Source organism: Cordyceps javanica, chromosome 3 (assembly GCF_051103115.1).
Source record: "Cordyceps javanica chromosome 3, complete sequence".
NCBI lineage: Eukaryota > Fungi > Ascomycota > Sordariomycetes > Hypocreales > Cordycipitaceae > Cordyceps > Cordyceps javanica.
In genome coordinates, this window is record NC_139297.1 from 864190 (window position 1) to 882896 (window position 18707).

At 51.8% G+C, this 18707-nt stretch overlaps 5 protein-coding genes across 5 annotated transcripts; 2 read left to right on the forward strand and 3 right to left on the reverse strand.

Moving 5' to 3' along the window:
- Nucleotides 1–125: 125 nt before the first annotated feature.
- Nucleotides 126–3152, reverse strand: V2A60_004481 (fungal specific transcription factor domain-containing protein; the record flags this gene model as incomplete). Its single annotated transcript, XM_083255800.1, has 5 exons — nucleotides 126–1081; nucleotides 1143–1735; nucleotides 2619–2646; nucleotides 2716–2875; nucleotides 2961–3152. The coding sequence occupies 5 exons, from the start codon at nucleotides 3150–3152 to the stop codon at nucleotides 126–128; spliced, it is 1929 nt and encodes a 642-aa protein (XP_083111926.1).
- Nucleotides 3153–5131: 1979 nt separating this feature from the next.
- On the forward strand, nucleotides 5132–8866 carry V2A60_004482 (uncharacterized protein; the record flags this gene model as incomplete). The annotated part of the gene is made up of 7 exons (XM_083255801.1): nucleotides 5132–5343; nucleotides 5390–5446; nucleotides 5698–6278; nucleotides 6350–6384; nucleotides 6434–6467; nucleotides 6514–8457; nucleotides 8784–8866. 7 exons carry the CDS (start codon nucleotides 5132–5134, stop codon nucleotides 8864–8866), a joined length of 2946 nt encoding a protein of 981 aa, XP_083111927.1.
- An 835-nt stretch (nucleotides 8867–9701) lies between these two features.
- Nucleotides 9702–10910, forward strand: V2A60_004483 (CRAL-TRIO domain-containing protein; the record flags this gene model as incomplete). Its single annotated transcript, XM_083255802.1, has 4 exons — nucleotides 9702–9869; nucleotides 9936–9985; nucleotides 10059–10182; nucleotides 10263–10910. The coding sequence occupies 4 exons, from the start codon at nucleotides 9702–9704 to the stop codon at nucleotides 10908–10910; spliced, it is 990 nt and encodes a 329-aa protein (XP_083111928.1).
- A 646-nt stretch (nucleotides 10911–11556) lies between these two features.
- V2A60_004484 (uncharacterized protein) lies at nucleotides 11557–12386 on the reverse strand (the record flags this gene model as incomplete). The annotated part of the gene is made up of 2 exons (XM_083255803.1): nucleotides 11557–12123; nucleotides 12210–12386. The coding sequence occupies 2 exons, from the start codon at nucleotides 12384–12386 to the stop codon at nucleotides 11557–11559; spliced, it is 744 nt and encodes a 247-aa protein (XP_083111929.1).
- A 3102-nt stretch (nucleotides 12387–15488) lies between these two features.
- V2A60_004485 (uncharacterized protein) lies at nucleotides 15489–16129 on the reverse strand (the record flags this gene model as incomplete). Its single annotated transcript, XM_083255804.1, has 4 exons — nucleotides 15489–15604; nucleotides 15663–15705; nucleotides 15759–15826; nucleotides 15961–16129. The coding sequence occupies 4 exons, from the start codon at nucleotides 16127–16129 to the stop codon at nucleotides 15489–15491; spliced, it is 396 nt and encodes a 131-aa protein (XP_083111930.1).
- Between the last annotated feature and the right edge of the window lie 2578 nt (nucleotides 16130–18707).

Sequence of the window (18707 nt, forward strand, 5' to 3'; positions counted from 1 at the left end):
TTACTCAGTGTCTTGGGCAGATAAAATGAATGTCACAGCGCTGCGTGATGGTGGAAATACAAAGTCAATTTAAAATTCTCAATATGAAACACCAGTCAGTCCGGCTCAACGCGCCGCCCAAGATGTTAATACTCGTTAATGATATTGTGCCATATGCTGTGGGGAATAATATCATGGTTCGTATCTATAGTCCGGTCCTTGGGAACAGAGGTCGCGAACTCGAGCAGAAATGTAAGCATCCATTTATCCATTCGAAACTGCGAGCCGTCTTGGGAGCGCGAGCATGCCTCGTGAAAAGCTTCAAACCTAGCAAAGGAAATGTCAATGCACGGCCAGTAGGCTTCCAGGCGTGTGAGAAGCTCAAAGTTTCGCTCGAGCAGCCGACGGGCGTTTCTTGTATCGGCCTCCTTCTCGCCGAACAGCAAGATGTGAAGCTGTACAGTTGACGCAATGGTCAGGACATGACCGACAAGCGAGTTGAGAAGCTCGGTGCGAGGCGATGTGCTGGCAAGATGCATGAGCTCGCACAGCTCGGAGGACGCCTCTCGGCATCGGGCGGCGAACTGGGTTGCTAGCGGGGGGCAATTCGCATCGTGAACGCTGGGATAGATGAACTGGTAGAATAGTAGCTGGCAAAGGTGATAATAGTTCATATGGAGGAAGATGAAAATATTCCCTTGATTTCTGTTGGACCAGTACGTAATATTCGCCGGTGTATTTACCAGCTGGGCTGGTAGGTGAGATTGCCAGTAGTGAAGTTCACGCCAGATACAGTCCACATCTTGGATGAGGTCAACGTATTGGTTGCCTCCAGAAGCTGCCCGAGAATTAATCTCGTCAATTTTCGAAAGCGTGAGGCCGATTGTCATGGCCTGAGCCAACAGTGAGTCCGGCGATGGAGCCGGTAGCTGATCAAAGACTCCTGGGGGCGATGCTGGCAAGCCCAATGGCGGCTGGGTGAAGGAGAGCTCTAGGAATGTATCCTCGGCCATCGGCAAGGGGATATTACGAAAAGGCAACATCTTTGGCAGCCGAACCGTGGTTGACGACCAAGTATCGGTCTCATAGGCGGTCCACCAGACTATTTACGCATTTTTAGTCTAATGGCAGCAGATGAGCACAAGAATTCTCCAAGCACTGACCTCTTCGGTTGACTTCCTCTTCGATGCGGGTAGATGCATGGATGTTGGGGAGGTCGATCAAGAGTAATATGCGACATGCGACGCTGAAGTAGACCGACTCCGTCGCCTTTTCTCCCTCGACCACAGCAGCAGCGCCTAGCAGTAAACAAGCCTGAATGGTTGTGAGAGACATGTCGTGCAGGTCCAGCAGGCGTTCCGCTTCTTTGCTAAAACGTCTGCCTCGCTCCCTGGGCGGTATCTCGACCTGACTTTCGTGCTTTGAAAAGCGAGCCGACATGCCCATGACGGCGAACAGGAGGATCCTGGGTAGCGTCCCTCTGTGGAAAGCGTCTAGAAACGACGGCTTGTGGAACAGTACGTGGAACGAGACGTGGATGTAGCGAAAGTAGAGGTGGATCAGCTCGAGACAGAGCTCAGTCGGAGGCAGCAGCTTGGACTTGTGCGTGAGGGCGTGCGACCGCCACGGGATGATGGGCTCGTAGCCATCTTTTCGGGACGTGAGCTCGGAGCTGAGGTTGCACTCCAGTCCCCTCTCCGCGCAATAGTCGCACGTTAGACCTTGTTGAGAACGGATGCATTTTCGGCGGCGATTCCTGCAACAAAGGTTAAAACCAGTGAGCATTGGGAGGAAGTTATACGAGATCGGTGGAGACAGACCTGCAGGTCTCACATGCGGATTTGGGCTTCATCTGTCGCGGGAACCTGGAAAAGATGAACCAGTTTAGCGCCCGTCAGCCTGCAGGGTTAACTAGTGCTTGGCCTAGCTAGGTTCGTTGCTGGAGGGTTGTAATACGGTGGCCTGAATGAGTGGCAGGCTATCAGTACCCCTATGGGACGGGCAAACCTTCAGGCTTGCTGCTGAACCTACTTAGATGGAGTCGGTCGGTTATCTGGGCTTGTCTGCTGGCGAGATTTGCCACGGTGTGCGTCCGGTAAGGGCTTGTGGCTGCACCAAAAGGGGTATGCACACCGCAACATCCACACGTGGCTAGATAAAGTTCAGTTAGCGTGCCCGGGGTCACGGAGGGCACTTGCATGTATCTGGAACCAGGCTGGTTCCGAATGAATGGGGTGAGCGTTGATTGCCCCAATCTTGGAAGCCAATCAGTCGAGTCAGAATCCCGCCTCAGTCCCGCCGAGGAGTCGTAACGAGTCTCGGGTCGGTACAGGCAGCTTCCCCGCTGCTAAGCGTGGGCTGCTAGGCGGATTCTTTATTACCCCAGTCTCCATACTGGCGCCGTAGAGCATCTCGGTCAACCTCTCGGTCGACAGGCTCCGAGTCCCGAGTCGGCCAATACCACTGCTCGGTAGCTTCTCTACCTGGCTGCGTTCTTGACATTGGCAGTTGATTCAGTGTCTGACCTGTGGTAGCGTGTGCTTGAAACCTGCTGCATCGCAAGAGTCGGCATGCGGCCACTATGACAATGATGGAGGGCGGTAAAGAGCGAGTTCATGAGCCAGACGGTCGCTTCCTACTCTGTACGAGATATCCCGACATCATCGGCTAATCGAGGGTCAGTCTATATTGTGAAGTCATACAGTACAAATGGCAAATGCGCAACAAAATGCGCACTCTCCTCCATCATGAGAATCTTGCGACTTAGAAGATGATTGGCAAGACTGTGACCATTCTCACCGGCGCTAGGCGGTCGTGCCTTGATGATGGCTGGCCTTGCTATCGTGCCGTCCGGCTCGGTGGTCCGGTCCGGGACTTTGTAGTCTGGTTCAGCGTACTGAAGCGGCCCAGGAGTGCCGAGGTTAGTATTTTTTTTTGTTTTGCTTGGTCACGATGGAGCCGTAGGACTCTGTGCCACTTACAATGAGCTTCTCCGCTGGCACCAGGTGGTAGAGGTGGTCTCCAGATACAAGAGCGTGGTTTTGGAGTGAGCGATAGGGTAGATTCTCAAAGAGCAAGTCAATCAAGGTAGAGTTCACGTCATCGCGCATCTCGGCCGTGACGGTAATGTTGAGCTGCGGCCAGCTGATGTTTATGCGGCGAATAAATGCCATGGTTGCGCAATCGTAGGATGGATGCTCGAGTACAATGCAATAGCAGGATAAGAGAAAAGTAACTGGAGACTATTTCGAGCACATTATAGCTTCTGAAGTTCTTGTGCTCAGTAGACCTATAGCTGCGGTGGCCAATTTCCCAGTCTCAGATATAAACCCTGTACAACGGGGCATCGGAATATTCGTTCTTGTTGCCATGAAAATGACGACTTGAGAAATGACAAGCCTACCCGGAAGCGGTCACCTTCCCCCCAGCGTGACTACCTGCCCGCCGACGCACGAGTCAAATGTACACTTTCGCGGTCTATTACTTGGCGATGTGTTGTTCAACTTAAAATACTTGTTTACGATGAAGCTACGGAGTAGTTATCGTCGTATTGATGTCGGCTGCAACACTGCAAAACAGTCACCCATAGAGCGCTCCCCTGAGCAATAAGGAAGAAGAGCAATAGAAAAAAAAACCAAAAAAAAATCGGCGTCAAGAAACATTGCTAAAGTCTCATTCTGCAGGATGACTTACTGGTAGTAATTTAACCCGATATTGGTGGGCAGGAGCCCTGCAAGTTGGGCCGGGGTTCAATAACATCGACCAGCGGTCCACTCACTGAGGTCCTGATAACACAGTATACGAAGCACACTGCGGAGCTCCAAAGCAGGCCCCCCTCCCTATGCTTCCTTTTTTTTTTGCTGTGGATGCTCGGATAGATTGAACCGCTGGAGCAGACGTACCGGTTGTCTGCAAGGCAGCAAAGGGGTACAGTGCTGAAGAGCGTTTATTGGGGGGAAAAACGAAATACGCTCAGCTGACGGCCTGCCGGTGGAAAAATCGAGGTTCGAAACTCGACTTCTGCGACAGACGCTGGCAATTGAGGGATTGTGGAGGGAGAAATGAGACTGGACTGAGGTGGACTACGGACGGTACGGACTCCGGAGTACAAACGGTGCGTATAGAAAAGTGTCCTATTGGCGGCTATTTACTTGGCTCTCCTGGCAGGACCGAATCTCGTCTGATGACCGAGCTGGTCAAGAACGGTTAGATGGCGACTCGAGATATCCGATACTCAAGGTTCTGGAATCGTTTCTTTTTTTGAAGTCATGTATGGTGACCACTTTGCGCTCTAACACCTACTTGAGGAAAGTGGGTGTGTGGCACATGAAGCTGTTAAGTAGACTAGCGCATTGTGCAAGTGTAATCCGCGTCTATCTACTCAGTAGCTAGATTAGAACTAATAGTAGAACTAAAGCCATGGGCAAAACGGCCCTCCACTTTTTCAAAAGACAATTGAATTGAAGATTGGCCCCCACAGCGCTAATACATAGTAGAATACTTATGCACTGCATAAGTTGTTCTGTCGCAGCCATGGCTCTTGCCAACGACCGGAATTAGTCATTCGTCTCGACTGCACCGAGTATGCTCTGTACACTTATGGCTGCAGATCTCTCAAAAATTAAACGTACCGAATTATGGGAGGTCTCAATAAACCACATGGTCAGGAGAAAATCACAGACGAAGCCATCGGCAGCACTATAGAAGGCATACACTTTGAAGGTTGATCAAATGCACGAGAAGCCACCGAGATACGGGGAATCGACAACCAAGCGCGGCATCTGTGTCCGCTACCGAGCCGCTGGTGGACACGTCGGAGGTGGTACACCGGGACATGGAACAGCTAATGTCTGACAAACGATCTATCGAACTGCTATATACCAAAATACTTCACCAACTGGTGTGGTAAAGGCGACACGATCAACGTGCTGCGCTTGGCGCCCGGCGACTTGCTGCCCAACTCGGGCGGCAGGCGGGTCACGTCTGCGCCGCACTCTAAATCATTGGGCCTTGATCGCCCACGATCCTTCCCCGCCCTCCCGTTCAGCTGATCCGACTGCCTCCCTGTTGTGCTACTCTGACGATTCTTCTCCAATCCACTTTCCTTCCTCGACTACGCGATATCTAACGGATAGAGTAAATCGCTTCAGCGATGGAGCACACTACAACCGGAGAGCCAAACCCTGTTGACCGCCAAGGGCTTTGCCTCTTGTCGCTCGACGGCGGTGGGGTCCGTGGCCTGTCAACGCTCTTTATCCTGAAAGGCATCATGGCACGGCTTAACCATAAACGCAAGGAGACTGGTCTTCCCTCTGCGAAACCCTGCCAAGTTTTCGACTTGATCGGGGGCACCAGTACTGGTGGGTAAGTTGAGACTGTCGCCAACCATCGTTCGACGCTGACCTACTAGCCTCATTGCAATCATGCTTGGGCGACTCGAAATGGACGTCGACGAGTGCATTTCGACGTACGTCAATCTAATGAAGAGCGTGTTTGAAAGGAAATCGAGCCGGCTGCCTTTCTCTCTCAGGGGAAATGTCAAGGCACAGTTTGACTCGAAAAAGCTTCGATCCGCAGTGGAACGAGCGATTAATCAAAGTCAAAGTGGGGCTTCCCCCATGGACCGTTTTAACGACGGGCAATCTCGTGGCTGCCGGGTGTATGTGCCGGTTGTGCCGTGCATCATGACAAGATATTCCACACACTAACACTAAGTAGGTTCGTATGCGCTGCTGCAAAGGAAACTAGCGACATTACGAGACTCAGAAGCTATGATTTGCCAGGCAAGGCAAGCATTGAAGCAACCATCCTTGACGCTGCTCTTGCCACTTCAGCCGCTACCCGTTTCTTTGACCCTGTGCGCATCGGCGCTCGCCAGTTCGTCGACGGCGCCCTCGGAGCAAACAACCCCGTCGAGCAAGTCGAGCGAGAGGCGTCAGATATATGGTGCGCTGATACAGCGGAGCTGATGCCGCAGGTCAAATGCTTCTTATCAATAGGGACGGGCCATCTGGGAACAAAGGCCATCGAGGAGAAAATGGTCAAACTTTTGTCCAAGACCCTGGTCAGAATGGTGACTGAAACCGAACAGACAGAAGCGCGCTTTATAGCAAGGTGGAGGCAGCATTACGACCTTAAGCGCTACTTTCGTTTCAATGTTGACCATGGTCTTGAAGGCGTCGGCCTAGAAGAATATGACCAACAGGGGACCATGGAGGCAGCGACGGAGAGCTACCTTGATCACACAGCTCAGATCACGCGCGTGCGAGACTGCGTCTTGAATCTTAAACAGAAGCAGAGTGTGTATATTGAGACTTTTCTTAGCAATACAAAGGAAAGAGCATATTGACTAATGCAAACTTTGGAATAGACGGAACTCCCACCACATTTCTTGCTGTCATTCGCGTAAGATGATATCCCAAATTGCTATCTGGCTCAAGCTTACAACGCCTAGGAATACTCCATTCGTTTATTGAGCCAACAGACAAGTGCGTGATGTTGGTCCAGTTGAGCTTTTTACTAATACATCCATAGATTCACATGAACCTTGCTGGACGGTTCCTTTCGAGAAGAACTTGCGCTTCGTTGGGCGTGCCTCGCTGCTTGACAGGCTAGAAGCGGTGCTATTTGCTAAAGAACAGCCTTCAAAAATCGCACTGTTTGGGCTAGGAGGTGTAGGGAAGACGCAGGTGGCTCTCGAGCTAGCATATCGGACCCGAGAGAAGTACACCCAATGCTCTGTTATCTGGATACCCACAAACAACACCGCCCGGCTGCGACAAGCATATATTGATGCTGCAGAAAAGCTGGGAATAGATGTGACAGACGAAAAATCTGACGTGAAAAAACTCGTGCAGCGTCACCTCAGCCAGGACTCGGCCGGTCGATGGTTGCTGATCTATGATAATGCCGATGATTTTGACATGTGGATCCCAGGCACTGGGAGCCAGGATGAACGGCAGGGCCTACTCGAATGTGTACCGCGAAGCAAGCAGGGCTGTGTGGTTTTCACGACGCGGAACAAAAAACTTGCTCTCAGACTATCGTCGGGCGGGCTTAGAGAAGAAGTTACGCAAATGGACGACGACACTGCCCTTCAACTCCTATATGGCCGACTGAACCAAAAAGTGCCAGAGAGGCATGAAGAAGGCCAAGCACTTATTAAGGAACTTTGCCACTTGCCACTGGCGATTGTCCAGGCCGCTGCATATATTGACGCGAATACGTCTTCTGTCAAGAAATATCTCGATCTTCTGAACGAACAAGAGGAAGATGTGGTCGAGCTTCTGAGCGAGGAGTTTGGGGACGAAGGGAGCTACGGAACGGTGAAAGACCCTGTGGCCACGACTTGGCTCATTTCATTCGCACAGATCCGGCGGTCGGATCCTGTGGCAGTTGAGTACTTGTCACTTATGTCCTGCTTTGATCCTAAAGATGTCCCACAATCTCTTTTGCCGCCTGGGAAGTCACAGAAAGAAAAAGTTGATGCCCTAGGAACATTGAAGGCGTACGCATTTGTCAGCGTACAACCGAGGACGGACTTCCTCGATATGCACCGTCTTGTACATCTTGCGATGCGGAACTGGCTAAAGCAAGACGAAAAGACATTTAGCTTATGGATGCACAAGGCAGTCACAAGGTTAGATGCCGTGGTTCCGGCTGGGTACTATGAGAGCATAAATGTGTGGAGGCTATACTTACCGCATGCGCGTCGTGTCTTTCAATCCGGCTTGACAGGAAAGGCGGTTGAACAAGAAACGAGCCTTGTATGGAAGCTTGGTCTTTTAACGTATTTCGATGGGTGGTACAGTGAAGCTGAGAGCTGCTTTTTGCATGTAACCGAGACTCACAAGACGAAGCTTGGGGTGGACCACCCCTCCACGCTGACCAGCATGGGCAACCTAGCGGTGACTTACAGTGACCAGGGCCGATGGGAGGAGGCGGAGAGGCTTGAAGTACAGGTTATGGAGACTCGTAAAGCGAAACTTGGGGCAGATCATCCCGACACGCTGTTTAGCATGGGCAACCTAGCGTCGACAGTCTGGAACCAGGGCCGATGGGAGGAGGCGGAGAGGCTTGAAGTACAGGTGATGGAGACTCGTGAGGCGAAACTTGGGGCGGACCATCCCGACACGCTGATCAGCATAGGCAACCTAGCGATAATATACTCGGACCAGGGCCGATGGGAGGAGGCAGAGAGGCTTGAGGTACATGTGATGGAGACTCGCAAGACGGAGCTTGGGGCAGACCACCCCTCTACGCTAAGCAGCATGACTAACCTAGCGACAACATACATGAACCAGGGCCGATGGGAGGAGGCAGAGAGGCTTGAGGTACACGTGATGGAGACGAGCAAGACGAAGCTTGGGGCGGACCATCCTAACACACTAACCAGCATGTCTAACCTGGCGTCGATATTCTGGAACCAGGGCCGATGGGACGAGGCGGAGAGGCTTGAGGTACAAGTGATAGAGACTCGTAAGATGAAGCTTGGGGCGGACCATCCCGACACGCTAGATAGCATACATAACTTAGCATTCACTTTGGAAAGCCTTGGGCGTCTTAATGAGGCACTTGATTTAATGGATCAGTGCTCTTCTCGCTGCCAACGCATACTTGGCCTACAACATCCGCTTACGAAATCTTCAAAGCAGGCAATAAAGTTATGGCAAAAAGGTAGTGTTTAGCACCTTAGATAATTCCATATAACATGTGATGTTGGCCACAAAATAGTGCGCACTGATTTAAGACATGATTTGGTGTCTATATTGGTCTACTTTACGTTCTACTAAAGGTGTTAATAGCCAATTACATTCCCATTGATTGGTATCACAGCGCCGGATTTTCGTTGGCTAACCCGACGGAGTGCGTTCTCGCGCCTAGATAGCCTATTGCCTGAACCGCAAGTCTGGGGTACCGTTTGAACTCAAAAATTGGAAAACAAAACAAAAAAGCTGGTGAAATAGAGCCAATGCACCCAAAGTTGAATTTCATGCGCGGGTAGATTACTTTCATGACGGATCAGATGGTAAAACGTGGTGACGAAGACGCTGGAGAAAGTACTGGTAGCTCTTACAAAAATGGACCTCAGGACAGCGTCTCCTGTATTTACACCCGTGAGCGGTGATGAAGCCACAGTTGGCGGGGTGACGCCACATAGCCACATGGTCTGCACATGGTTCTCTAACGAGCCACAATTCAGCCACAATACGGGACTCTACACCAACAAATTTGTATTACAAATTCCTTCAACGTCAACATCACAGCTAACCAGATCAGGTTATCATGTTCATTGTTGCATGTATGACTATCCATTTGAAAATTATTGAGTAGCGCTAAAACAGGAATTTTCTTTCTTTGGGTTTCGGCGGCTTGGACGATGGAGTGAGCAAAGTACCCATAAAAACCTTGATTTGGGCGAATCAGAATGCGGGATACGTAGACAAAGCCATGGGCAGATTGCACTCAACACTTGGCTGGGTTGCCTCGCTCCGCCTCGTCTCCCAATCTCCTTTTTCGAATCCTCAATCTGTCTCCTCCTCATTACCAACCCTTCTACTTTTTCTTCTTCTTCTTCTTCTTCTTCAACATTTCTCTTCTCCTTCTCCTTCTAGCTATCAATCTTCCTCCCGACTTTCTGCCTTCCTTCTTCCGCCCCTCCCTCTTGCTCCTTTGCATCAATACCCTCGATTGCACTCTTCCCATCCTTCCCATCCCCCACCATGGATATCGACGCCAAATACGACCACTACGACTTCCCCTACGAGGCCAAGGAGCCCCAAAGTGGCCATGCAGGACACCTCGACGCCTCTCAGATTGCTCAGGTGCACCAACTGCGCATGATGCTCGAGGCCGAGGGCCTGACGGACCGTCTCGACACGCTGACTCTGGTGTGTATTCAAATATATGACGTATTGGGCACATTGTTCTTGAAACTCGACTAACAACTCCTTCAGCTGCGCTTCCTTCGCGCTCGCAAGTTTGATGTCGCCCTTGCTAAGCAGATGTGAGTTTTTTATCGTCCAACTCTTCGGCGTTGTCTGCGTCTACAGCAGCTCTAACTGACACGTCAATCTTAGGTTCGTCGACACAGAAAAGTGGCGAAAAGAGACCGACCTCGACAACACCATTGCGACTTGGGACTACCCCGAGAAGCCCGAGATTTCCAAATACTACCAGCAGTTCTACCACAAGACTGACAATGTACGTCCTCTTCTGCCCCCCGCCGGACACCTTTGGCGGGGAGAGAGATGCGCGACGAACGACAACTAATCAGTTCGCAGGATGGTCGCCCCATCTACATCGAAACGCTTGGTGGCATCGACCTGACCGCCATGTACAAAATCACTACCGGCGAGCGCATGCTGCACAACCTTGCCGTCGAATACGAGCGCCTCGCCGATCCCCGCCTGCCCGCCTGCTCGCGCAAAGTTGACAACCTCGTCGAGACTTGCTGCACCGTCATGGACCTCAAGGGCGTCACCCTGACCAAGGTCCCCTCGGTCTACTCATACGTTAAGCAGGCCTCGGTCATCTCGCAAAACTACTACCCCGAGCGCCTGGGCAAGCTGTTCCTCATCAATGCCCCCTGGGGTTTCTCGACCGTTTGGAGTGTCGTCAAGGGCTGGCTGGACCCCGTCACCGTCAAGAAGATTCACATCCTCGGCGGTGGCTACAAGTCTGAGCTGCTCAAGCACGTCCCCGCCGAGTCTCTTCCCAAGGAATTTGGCGGCACTTGCGAGTGCCCCGGCGGCTGCCAGAACAGCGATGCCGGCCCCTGGAAGGATCCCCAGTGGGCTCGTCCCGCCAAGTGGGAAACGGCCGTCAATAACGAGCCCTCCACCATCACCAAACCCACCGACAATGAGAAGGCGGCCGTCGCAACCCCTGCAGAGGAGGACAAGATTGCTGCCGCCACTGCCACTGCTTAAGTGGGCAGCCACCGCGTAGCATCTTGACTTTCTATTGATCTATTGGCATTGAGACGGAGTTGTGTGTGTTGTAAGTTTGTCAGCTTAGCGAGCAGTGGTAATGAAGTTGTATAGCGCAGGGCATGTGTACTGGCGTGGAGACATGTGGAAGTTGATAGACTGGTCGATCCTGACCTGGTACACAAAAAGAAAAAAAAAGCAGTGGTTGATTATTTTCGGGTTCAGTTGTCATTTTTCTTTTTTTTTCTTCAATAAGAATGCTTCTGGCGAAACAAAAAGGGAGGAAAGGGAATAAAGAATATTTCAACAATTAACCAGCGAAATCGATAGAATGGGATAGGATTCTACTGTTTTGGCATTTAGAGGCCTTGTCTTTTGGTAGAATACAAGATGGCCGGTACTGAACTCGAGCCGGTGTTTGGAGAGTAATCTCTCATACACATGTATGTACAGTGTACTGAAAATATTGCTGAAAGAGAAACAACGCCACACGTAGACTGTTTTCCCACAGCTCGTTGCCCCTACCGATGCGCCGTAAATATCAAGTGAGCCAAAACCAAAAAAAAAAAAAAAAAAAAAAAAAAAATTCGTCCGCCGTGACTGTCGTTATCTAGTCCGTTTTGCCAAAGAGCGAAAACATTCATCGTCATTGCGCATCGCGCACATACTCGCCCGCGACGCGTGCGCGCTCCATCTTGGCCACGACGCTCGGCATGTCCCTCTTGAGCCTGCCCAGGGCGGCGACGGCGCCACGGAAGCCCTCCTCGACGCCCTCCTGCCTCTGCAGCGGCGCCAGAAGCAGCGCCGACCCGTTCTTCCCGGCATCCTCATCGTCGTTGTCGTGTAGGCTCTGGCGGCGCTCGCGCGCCGCGTCCAGGCCGCGCTGCAGCTGCGCCTCGTCGCGCGCGGCGGCGGCGTCGAGCTGCGCGGCCATCCGGGCGGCCACGTCGGCGGGCACGGCGCGCTTCATAGCGGCGACCTGCTCGAGCAGCCGCTCCTCCTCGGAGACGAGGTCGGCGACGCGCTGCCGCTTGTCGGCGTCAAAGGGCTCGTACGCGACGCTGCCGTCCTCGGGAAGCAGCACCGGCGGGATGGACGACTTGCGCCCGCCGGCGCCGGCCTTGCGCGCGGGCTTGATAAAGTCGGCGGGTTTGACGGGGAGTCCGTTGATGGAGAGGTTTGGCGCGGCGAGTGTGAATGTGCGGTCAATGTACTAAAGAAAAAGGGGGGAGTTTTGTTAGATTGGGAGGAGATTACGGTAAAGGGGGGGATAAAAGGGAAAGAAAAAAAATAGCGTACGTCATCAACAATGGCCTCAATCTCGTCGCGCAGCTCGTCCTCGCCGCCGTTGCTCTGCGGAGGGAACGCGGCGTGCAAGTGTTCGGCGGCCGCGGCGCGAACGTTGGCGATGAGAAAGGCAAAGTCCTTGTCCGAGGCCAGCTCGATGCGGCGCTGACCGTCCTCGCTGTCGTCCATGGAGAGGAGAGCGTTTTTTTTTTTCTGCAATGGCGAGGATGGGCCGCGGCACGTTTATGTCGTCATGTCGGAGCGGAGCGGAGAGGACGAGTTATGAAGGGTCAGCGTTTCGCGACCGCGCGCCGCGGGGTGCCGACTATTTAGACGCGTCACAGGCGCGCCGCCCGGAAGCGTGAGGCCGACCTTGTCTTCCCATCTCCTACGTCTGACTACCTCTACAAGGCAGAGTCACTCAATCGAGGTTTAGCAAAATCATAATATATATATTGAGTTTTTTTTTTCAATACGAAAAACTTGGTTTTGGACCCAAAGATTATACGGACCCCTGTTACTGAGGCCATCCATATGGAACCAACAACTCAGCAGCTGTCGAACGTGCCGTCGGTTCCGCATCATAATTGCAGACAAGAGATCGGACGGCAACCCCGCCTCATGCTCTGCCATCTTGGGCAAACTTTTCAAGACCTCTTCCACTCATGCCTGTACAGTCGCGTAGTCGCTCCCACCCAGCTTGTGCACTATGCGGCACTGTTGGCAGTCAAAGTCGTCACCCAGATGAATTTGATGAAGCCCGCCGGGGTTGTAAACTATGGATCCGTTCAATTTCCCGTGGGGCAGTTTCTTCTAGGTAATGATATGGGAAGAGCTTGTAGGAGGTCGTGGGCGAGCTGCCTCCTCCACGAGAATCGACATTTGGGCTATACGACATTGTCCCGGGAAAGCGCGGCTGAGCTGTTTTCTTGGGTGATCAAACAGAAGAGCAGAATATGGATGCGCAAAGTAAACAATACTAGGCCTGGTGCGGAAGTTGCAAATGGGCTGCAAATATGATGGCCTCCAGGAGGCATTGAACTCACAGTGGCTTTACAGCTCTGGTAGCAACCTATGTTTTCCTTGTTGTATTCGTTCTCATGTGCGATATATTCACTATCAAAAATGATGCTGAAGTGTTTACTAGTCGTGTCCAGAGCGAGTGCCAACAGGACGAGGATGCAAGCCACAGTATGTGTGAGAACGCGGATCCCAGCACCGAGACTCGAAAGGGTTCGCAACTGCACAATTGCGAGGCTCAAGAAACGGAAAAGCGCTTAAGAAGCGATACGGCTGGAAAGTAAGCAAGGGCCTAAAGGAGCATATTCTGGCCGTCAGTTGATATTGGGTTTCATTCTGAGGAGACAGGCTGGCTGGGTGACGCTCTTGCAGCCTGAGTTCCGTGTGCTACCGATCAAAGACTACATCACCATGGCGGACAGGTTGCTTGAGGCGTGATACCATGGAGGATCCAGATGAGCTGGTGCGCGAGCTTCTGCACGCAGATAGATGTGCGGCCGGGAAGAACGTGGTATGTCGACCCACCGGGTTCTATCAGCGGCGACACTCGGCTCCGTCGAGAACCAACAACTAGATGTACAAGACAAATGAAAAGACAACAAGAATCAAAGGGACGATGCCGCGAGAGTTGCATTTCAGCCGCCAAATCCAAACCCCATCAAGCCGGTATTTCGTGTCAGCGCCACGCGAGCATTGCAAACGACAAGGTGCTGTAGCCGCGATTTGAAGCCTCGTGGAGACTCCTCACACCCGGCCGATTTTGGGGAGAAGGAATGCGGTGCGCCCCTCTCACACCCTCAAAAGGGCAGAGCTATAAAATACTCAATGGCCAGAACCTCGCGAGTGAAACAAACAATACCTCGTGCAATTGATTTTCAGTTTATCCGGTGGTCTAGATGTCGGTCCCGTGGCTCGTAGGTGGGGGCAAATTAAGAGGCTCTCAAAAGTCTTTTTCCCCCTTCTTTGGGGCTGAAATTTTTTATAATTCTTTTAAAGAAGCTCGTTAAGAGTGAATGGCACATAGTCCTACATCTCGCCAATCTTCTTCTTCTCGGCCCCCCCGCCTAGCTTCTTGTCGTTTGAATCGAGCCCTCCGGCATCGTATTCGTACTCTCGGCAAAAACCTCTGAGTGACACGACGTCACCTACTAAAAGCCGGCTATCGGGGATGACCCTCTGCGTATCAATCTGGCCGGGTTACATATGGGCGATTTTCTTGAAAGGCCGGCCGAGTATGAGGCGCTTCGATCATGGAAGCCAAAAAAAAAAAGTATGATTCTCCCATGCTAGAAAATTTTTCTCTTCCTAATCATCTTTTGTATAGTCATTTCTTGCTGGTCTTTTACATGACCATGACAGCTTTTTACTTGATCCATGGCCGTAACCCACAAGTGGGGAGCGCCGACAAGCGCCATCGGGAGCCCGATTCGATGGATGGAGACCAGGGTCCTGTACCGTAGCGTGGTGTGCGTGGCCACAAGAGGCCAAGGGGGCGCCAATGGCGGCATCTCAAAGCCTGATAATGGTTGGGTTGAAACACGAATCGTCCGTCGTCCGTTCCCTTGATAGAAAAGAGGGTGGGTGCTGGTTGGTTCATGTGACAGAGTGGTAGGATGCATCCGTGCCCAAACGTGCCACGACGTCTCACATTGATGCGACCGGCCTAGCGTCGGCATCATTGATCTGCAACGCCGTTATCACGCAGCGGAGCACTGCCGAAGTGCAAGAAAGAAGAGAAGATGGAAATCAGCGTGTCACGAGTAGCATGGATAGTACGAATAGCAAGTGTAGAATTCGACAAATTATCTAGCAACCGAGAAGTAACAAAACTCCAGACGCTCCTCACCGTGAGGGGTGATTATTCCAGGCCAGTAGGGCCAGTTCTGTAAAGTGTAAAGGGGGGTTCAAGGCCAGAGAAAAACCAGGAAAAAAAAAACAAAAGAGCGTAACAAGAGGCAACACGCACTTTCCGTCAACTCCAAGGTAATAAGGTCCAGGTTGCTGCGAGGGTGAGCCACTCCAGGGGGGGAGACGACAGCCCGGCGAGCACCTGTCAAAAGCAGTAGTGTATCGTAGCAGTCATGTCGAAAAAAAAAGGCCCCGTCATTCGGGTCACACAGAAAAAGATGTCCAGGTATCCGTTACGCCAACAGTCGAGCCGCATACAAAAAGGAAGAGGAGAAGCACAAAAAAAAAGCAGCCACGCGCTGGGACATGCTCGTTCACGGTATGGACCGGGTGATGAGGGGGCCCGCATCCATGATCGTGTGTTCATTGAGGCAGCATGTTACGCAGCTCCTCTTCGCTGAGGCGAATCTCGTGGACAGGCTCTCGTCGGTTCTCGAGGGGAACGTAGTCGCAGTCGAGGTAGGAAGGGAGAAAGATTTCTGAATCATGATATCAGTCAGCGGCGTACGGGAGAAGTCGGGAGATTAGCGAGCGTACCGGGATTCCAGTCGAAGCCCTGGCTGGAGGAGAGGTAGGTGATCTGGAGGTTATTAACATCAACATGATTTGGTAAAGGGGTCCAGAGAGACTTACAAGCCGGGGAGGGCCATCAGGGTCACCGATGTTGATGACGGTCGACTTGTCCATGGAGAAGGCGGAGCCTGAGGGGCGGCTGTTAGCAAACACGATGTTCTCTGAGCAAGAAACACGTCGTGAGAGATAAAAAAAAAGGAAAATAGGCCATGATGAATGTGGGGAGCTTTGTATGGTGACGGCATAGGCATTTCAGACGTACTCATCAGACTTCGTCGACGGGTGTGAAGGGTCTTGGTAGCCGATGACGGAGTCGAGGTAGCGGATGACGGTGAGTCGGAGTAGGAGCTGTCTGACGAGCTGGACATGGGCTTGGGAGTGCAGAGGACATCCTTGGAGCGACGAGCGGGAATGGCGATGGAGGAAGACATGGTCGGTTGTGCTGAGGAGGACAAGTTTTGGAAGGAGGAAAAAAACGAGAGTTTGCTGGAAAAGATGGACGAATTTGTTGAAGGGTTGAGTTGAGAGTTGCGAGCCCACGGTTTGGAGTAGAGAGATGGAGTGACAGAAGGCCCCGCAGGGAGTGGGTGAGTGACTGACTAGGATCGCTCTAGTACAGTAGCAATACGGCCCAAAACACGGACTACCACCAACCAGGGTGGACACGGGTGACTGTGTGCACGGTACTTGGATGGGAATGACGGGGTGGAGGCGCCGATGACGAAGTGAAGCCCGAGGCGGATGAGAGGGGAGGATGAGGAGGACTGAAAGGGAAGAAGAGAGGAAGAAGGGAGCAAGGAGAAAAAGAAGGACAAGAACAGCGGTGGGCAAGGGCAAACGGAGGGACGAAAAGTAAGACGGAATAGAATAAAATAAAATAATATAAAGTAGATGCTACTTATCAGGGACGGAGGTCCGAGGTTGATGAGGGGGACAGCAAGTGGATGGCCTTGAGCTACTCAGGCAGGGACCTGGAGAGGTACCTGGAAACGGGAGAGCTGTAATGGGGCAGGTGCTGTACCTGTTGGGTACCCCAAGGCAGCACTACCGGAGTAAGTAAGTAGTGTCAGTGGTGACAGTGACAGTGGTGACATTGTGTGGCATTACCAGGCAGTCATGCCGCCTGGAAGCCGCATTGGCTGCCTGAGGAAACCGCTGGCTTGGTCTGTGCCTCCACACCTTTCCTGGAGATGTTGACCTACGTATGTAGCCAGAGTACGGAGTAGCGTAGACAGGGTTAGAAATAATCGCAGCAAATAACTAGAAATTAATTATAAAAATAATCGTATTTCCCCCCTTGAGATTACTTTATTTCGTAGGTGGAATAACTAGAATAACTAGAATAACTCGAAGTAAATAATGATTTATTAATTAATTGAGATTTATACCTACCTAACTCTAACACCATATTTACCTATCACGCCCACAAACGCACATACTACACTACGCTTGCCAGGTGTTGACATGGCTCGAATATTCATTCCCTGCCAAAAAGCGAGTGGTTGATGTGTACTGGTATAACTCTCTTCCTATATCAACACTAATTTTTTGAAATCGCCGCCGCCGCCGCCGCCGCCGCCCGCCCCGACGGTTTAATAGTGTCCCGACCCTGACTATGTTTGGATAGTCAGGCTCTGTGAAGTACTGATCTGTTGCTGTGCATTAAAGGGTGCTTGAGAGCGAGCACCCTTAGCTAAGACAGGTGAGATCCCCTTAGTTAAGGTGCGGCCGCAGCGTCAAGCCAACTCCCTCGTCTCTGACTCCATTTATATATCACGACGCCACGACGCCCACATTGCACTCACTTTGTCTCCCCCAATTGTCTGCCTGCCATTCCTGCAACCGCCGACCGTGGCAGCGCCGTCGCTCGCGCACGCCGCAATTCCATTCGAACCCTGCTGTAAGTCGGCCTTTGCAAGAAGCATTATTCCGGTATCGTCTCGTGGCTAAGCTTTCAAGCACCTGACTCCAAATTTTCCATTGCGTCGCGATCCAAACCCAACGCAGGATACCTATGGCAGACCCTTCGAAACCAGAAGCTCGACTTAGCCTCAAAACTCTGCATGGAGGAATTACATACGAGGAAGCCGCTGACCAGGAGACCAATGTCCTCCCAGAATTGACATATTGGCGGAAGATGGACGACTTCGGTCGCTATCTCCTGGAACACAAACAGGAGATAGAAGACATCGTTTCACGCTACCTCCGGCTCAAAAGTCCTGAGAAGTGCTGTCTCTTGCCCCCTCCGGAATGGGACTTTGGTAGTTTCAATCTTTGCTTGCCTGTTTCTATTCTCAACTGGCGGAAGCGCCCTGGTGGAAAGGTAATCATTCGCTTTCCGCTGCCGTTCAAAGTCGGCGAATCGAATTTTCCGGGCAACTCCGACGAGAAGCTTCGTTCCGAAGTGGCTACATACGCCTGGATTGGTAGGAATTGTCCGGAAGTTCCTCTCCCACATATGTGGGGGTTTGCATTCGCCGGTGGTTCTAGTGTAAGTCTTTTCACAGAATGATCGAAAGGATACGAAATGAAGCTTATTGATATGTGCACATGTCATGCAGTTCGCCGAACTGGACACTGCTCCGTTGCTTCCTCGACTTTTCGAAACACTTCGACGCCAGATCTACTCCCTGCTTGGCTACGCTGTCCCTTGCCAGTACATTCCGTTGAGCTATCCTTACAGTCTCAATGTAGGGCATCTGGTAATTGGTTACATCGAACATTCTGATGCGGAAATGCTCTCTTCGACGTGGGAAACGAAGCGACAAGATGAAAGTGCAAGAACCAATCTATTTCGCGGTCTATCACGCATCATGCTTGCGCTTGCAAAAATCCCACTGCAACGTATTGGGTCATTTACTATGGACAATCAGGGCGTCATTGGTCTCACGAATCGCCCCCTGAGGCTTCAGCTACATCAACTGGAGAACGAGGGCATCCCGACGGGAATCAGTAGAGGCAACACCTATACCTCTACGGAGCCTTTCTTGTTGGACATTCTAGCTTGTC